This window comes from Arachis ipaensis, chromosome B3, assembly GCF_059453495.1.
Source record: "Arachis ipaensis isolate K30076 ecotype BB chromosome B3, ASM5945349v1, whole genome shotgun sequence".
NCBI classification, from domain to species: Eukaryota; Viridiplantae; Streptophyta; class Magnoliopsida; order Fabales; family Fabaceae; genus Arachis; species Arachis ipaensis.
Window position 1 is genome coordinate 16921673 of NC_142438.1, and position 5085 is coordinate 16926757.

Consider the following 5085-nt stretch of genomic DNA (forward strand, 5'->3'; position numbering starts at 1 on the left):
AATTAAATGAGATCATAATAAAAATTAAATTTAGTTTTTTTAATAAAAAAATAATTTTAATCTCTATTTATTATTTATAATGTAAAAATTGACGTAAAATTATTTTTTATGACAAATAAATTATAAATAAATAATGGAATGAGTTTTCTATTAAAAATGGTGTTATATCCTTATGAACTTGTGGCTATGAGATGGATCATGATACTTGAGTTGAATTTGTAGTTTTGTACTAGAAATTAAATTTATTATTATTTAAAAAAAATCAAATAAATTCCGGAAAGAAAATTAAATAAATAAACAAGAGCGTTTATACAGCCTTCTTTTTATTGGTCGAATTAAACTTATTAAACATCTCATTTTTGGAGATAAATTCATTTAAACTATTTAATCCAAAAAATTTAATCTGTTTTAACGGTTGTAATATCTTCCGAACATAACTTATTTTTATAAATATACAAAAAGAGAATATATTTTAGTTGTCTTCTCAAATTTTTATTTTATTACCTAAGAAAGTTTATTTTTAATACTTAACTTATTTAAAAATTAAATTGAAAATTATCTGTACATTCGTTGGAAATTTTTTTTTATTAAAAATAGAGAAATTTAAACTCGCGAATATGAAAAGATTATATCATTTGAATTATAATTCATTGACGTTAAAAAAAAAAGTTAAAAATTATATATAATTAATAATCAAAATTATTAAATAATAATTTAATCAAATTTATTAAATAATGTAATAATTATTGATTATTAATTTTGTTTTATATCCAAATAATTTTACGTGAATTTTTAGTTTTGCCCGTGTATAGTTGACTTTAGAAGACTCTAGAAAAAAAAAAAAAAAATAGAGCAAGTAGGGTTGCGTGGTTGAGTGTAGTGACTAGTGAGTAGGGAAGGAATGCTGGGTATTGTGAGAGCATCATCTAGTTCCAGATTGTTCTCTACATTTCGCAGGGTTTCACCCTTCTCTTCGCGCTTCTCAGTCCGCTCAATGGCTCACTCTGCTCCCCCTTTCAACAAAATCACCATCCAAAGGGATAACACCGTTAGTCTTCTTTCCCTCTCCCTTTCCCATTCATTTTCCAGGTTTTCAGTTCTGGACTCGGAGTCTTTGTTTTATTGTGTACATCCACTTTGTAGATTGTGTTCTCAATATACTCTTTCTAAGCAAATTCTAGGGTTTCGAATGCAATACTACTCTGTGTATGCTATGCACCTGTTCTAAGCAAATTCTAGGTTCCTAATATGCGGTATCTGTTTTCAATTATTAGACATTTGATGCATACGTCGTTGGCAAAGAAGATGCTCCTGGAATTGTTGTTCTTCAGGAGTGGTGGGGAGTGGATTTTGAAATCAAGAATCATGCTGTCAAGATTTCTCAGCTAGGTCCTGGATTTAAAGCTCTTATTCCAGAGTAAGATAACGGTGCTTTCATAAGATTTGCTGATCTGAATTCTTTATCCGTTATATGATACTATAATCTTCAATTGGATAAATGAAAATTGAAATTGCTTCCATTGTTCCAGTCTGTATAGAGGAAAGGTTGGTCTTGATGTCGCGGAAGCCCAGCATTTGATGGATGGGCTCGATTGGCAGGGCGCTGTAAAGGATATAGAGGCCTCGGTTAACTGGCTTAAAGCAAATGGTTCAAAGAAGGTTTGTTACCGTTAATTTGTTGTGAAGACGATCCTTGATGGATATATTGATTTCTTCACTAGTTTTTGAATTTTGTAATTTTATGATCATTCCCTAGTTGACTTGAACCTACAAAAGCATAAATTAGCCTTAGCTTTATGATTTGAAGTAAATTTAGTTTGAATCTTTTACTTAGGATGTGTAGCACTGAATGCTGGTTGCTGCTCAAAATTGCGATTTACTAATGATACCTCCATGTTGGTTACTTCTAGTTCTTTTTTTAATTTAAATATAGTGAGTCATAAATGGTTAGCCAATGAAGACATATGTTCCTTGGGGATCATCTTTGTTTCATTTTTATTTGAAGAAATGTTCATAGTGTGACCTTGATAATGGATTCATCTTATTAGGTGTAGATTGTGGGTCAGTTTGGATTGGCTTTTGAAAAAGGTACTTATGTTTTTTATTTTTTTTAAAAAGATCTTTTTTTAACAGAAAAAAATTATTTTACATTTGGATAGGTTTTTTAAAGAGTTTTCAAGTATTAAAAACGTCTTTTGCTTCTGCTTTTTTTAAAAGCAAGGTATTGTTAGCTTTTAGAAAAAGCAAATAATTTGTTTTTTTTAATAAAAGTACTTTTTTAAAAGACGTATCCAAATAGGTTTTAAATTGGTAAAAAGTACTTTATTTTTTAAGAAAAGTAATTTTTTCACTCAAAAAAGCCAATCCAAACTAGTACTATTTTGCCGACATTTTATCATTTTACAATTCACGTTAGTATGTCTGAAGAGCTCTTATGTTGTACTGTCATGATATTTATAGAAATAGATGTTCGGTGATAGTTTGAAAGTAACTATTTTTGTCATTTGATTTATGTAGCTAACTAGTGATAACATATTTGGTTGTCATTGAAGTAGTAACAGTTAACTGCCAAATAAAAAATATTCAATATCATTTTGCATAAATTATGAATAAATAATGGACCAAGAGAATGTGAATTTATCTTTTCCCACAACAGGTTGGTGTGACCGGATACTGTATGGGGGGTGCTCTCTCAATTGCCAGCTCTGTGTTGGTTCCAGGGGTTGATGCTGTTGTAGCTTTCTATGGAGTTCCTTCTTCTGATCTTGCAGATCCCGCAAAAGCCAGGGCTCCTATTCAGGCTCACTTCGGAGAGCTTGATAATTTTGTTGGCTTCTCAGATGTCACGGTATGAGAATGTGTCTACAATACAAATTTCTGTTCTTTTTAATCACTTGCATGGTGCTATATGAGAAACAAAAATAAATTATAATCCTGTATTTTCATTTCTCTTTTTCATTCATTTGCCCATTGTTTGAAAATTCTATCTTATTTTCAATGAGACCAATAGTAAGAGAAACAAAAATAAATTATAATCCTGTATTTTCATATTCACTTGGTACATCAAGTGATTACATTGTCAACATTCTTTTTATGTGAGTAAAATTTCCCCCAAAAGGACCAAATTGTGATGGAAATGGATTCTCTCTATTTTTTCTTTCAATTGATGTTGTCAAGAGAAAACATGTGAGAGAAGATGTTGAATTGTAAAAGATTACACTTGAAAACATCAACTGAAAGAAAAATTTGAGAAGTCTATGGGTCAAACTGGACCATTCCATGTACATTTTAGCTCACGTTTATTTGGGCCAGGTAAAAATGGCATTAAACTTTTTATAGATGATTTTGATAGTAAAATTACTCATGGAGCTCATTCCTGAAATTTTCCACTCCATTTTGACCCCCCAAACCAAACAAAGGGAAACAAATTATTGGTAGACAATGTAAAAAAAATCTCCGTAACTAACTGTTGAATCATTTCTGCCGTTTGTCACCAATGCACAGTGCATTTTCAAGTATTTTCCAGTATTTAATTGCCAGCAAAGTTGTTTCATCCACCTAAAATAGTTTATGTGAGGAAGGGGAGATAGGATAGGACACTTGATGCAACAGGGTAAATTTCTTCAATTTAATGTTTTTGCATTGTTTGTGTCTACTCAGGCTGCCAAGGCCTTGGAGGAGAAGCTGAAAGCATCTGGAGTTCCACACGAGGTACACATATACCCCGGAAACAGCCATGCTTTCATGAACAGGTCACCGGAGGGAATTGAGAGGAGGAAGAGCATGGGGTTGCCTGATCAAGATGAAGGTGCAGTTCAGTTGGCCTGGTCTCGCTTTGAGTCGTGGATGACTAGGTACTTGTCAAGCTGAATTCAGCTTCTTACCTATGTTACAACGCTATACTATCTCTAGTAATTATAGTAAGGACTATAAGCTGTGAGTGACTATGATACTTGTTACTCTTGTGGGGTGTTTCCTGATATGAGTGGATGCATCTGTTGTGAAGTTTGGCTTAGGAATAATCATAAAATGGTTGTGGTTTTCTTGTAGTTAGTTAATGCTTAAAATATGTGTTTCTTCGACTAAGATAAAGTCTATTTGATCATAATGTGGTTGGGTTGGACATAGTGATTAATAGTCATTGAATTAATTGAAAAGACACTTTTAAAAAATATTAAAAACAAATATAAAATGAAAATCGTTGTCATTTCTTAAATTAGATGGTAGCTGTTTTCCTCGAATTTTCATAGAATTTCTTGTCCTGAGTTCCAAAGATTTTGAGAATGTAAAATTTTATTTGGAGAGTAAACATGGAATATACAATTATACATTGATGCGTTTCATGGTTTCGCTCTAATAAAATATCATTTGTACTGTGTAGATTTTCAAATTATCAAGCCTTTTAACATACTATTAAATTAGTCAACTAATATGTACATAAGACCAAATTAAACTATAGAACGAATTTTGTACTTTCCGTACTGGAGATTAGTATTTAGTATTTAGGGCTTGGTTGGGAAGCTTTTAACAGTAACTTTTTTTTAGCTTTTGACTTATAAAAAGTAGTAGTATTAATGTCTGGTGCAATTTTCAAAATCAAATTGCGCCTTTTTAAGAAGCTATTTAGGAGCTTATAGAGAAGTTAAAAAAAAAATGACATCTTTTATAATGCTACTACTTTTCAGTACATTTTTATAAAATAAGTACTTTTAGAACTAAAAATCCAAATACAAAATATTTATTTGTAAGTTACTTTTAATATAGTCATTTACTGTTTAAGCTATTTTTTCAAAAGGAGATTAATTAAGTTGTTTCTCCAAACTGGACCTTAGTATTTAGGATTTAAAGTTTGAACCGAAAATTTTGGAGGTAGACTTGTATTTGGTGGCTCATTGTGGCACAATGGCAGATTGGTTAGTCTTGTCTTGTCTTCTCTGTTGCACCACCACCAAAGGAATTGATAAACCCATACAAGCTTGAATTAGTTAGTAGGCAAAGCATTCCATGAGGATGTGTAATATATTGCAGAGTCTCCCCCGAGATAACTTTTATTTTTTGCAAATAGGTGCTTCATAACATTTAAAA

General features: G+C 31.2%; 1 protein-coding gene across 1 annotated transcript; it reads left to right on the forward strand.

Annotated features, from left to right (window-relative positions):
• Window positions 1–794: 794 nt before the first annotated feature.
• Window positions 795–4086, forward strand: LOC107629986 (alpha/beta-Hydrolases superfamily protein). The gene is made up of 5 exons (XM_021118295.2): window positions 795–1048; window positions 1275–1417; window positions 1530–1659; window positions 2657–2848; window positions 3661–4086. The coding sequence occupies exons 1-5, from the start codon at window positions 902–904 to the stop codon at window positions 3868–3870; spliced, it is 822 nt and encodes a 273-aa protein (XP_020973954.1). The 5' UTR covers window positions 795–901; the 3' UTR covers window positions 3871–4086.
• Window positions 4087–5085: the final 999 nt, after the last annotated feature.

Bases quoted from the DNA above. Each gene is read 5' to 3' on its own strand.
- LOC107629986 (XM_021118295.2), top strand. From the start codon at position 902: ATGCTGGGTATTGTGAGAGCATCATCTAGTTCCAGATTGTTCTCTACA. The intron at 1,418-1,529 runs GTAAGATAACGG...CCATTGTTCCAG, and splicing joins TTTAAAGCTCTTATTCCAGA to TCTGTATAGAGGAAAGGTTG. The intron at 2,849-3,660 runs GTATGAGAATGT...GTGTCTACTCAG, and splicing joins TTGGCTTCTCAGATGTCACG to GCTGCCAAGGCCTTGGAGGA.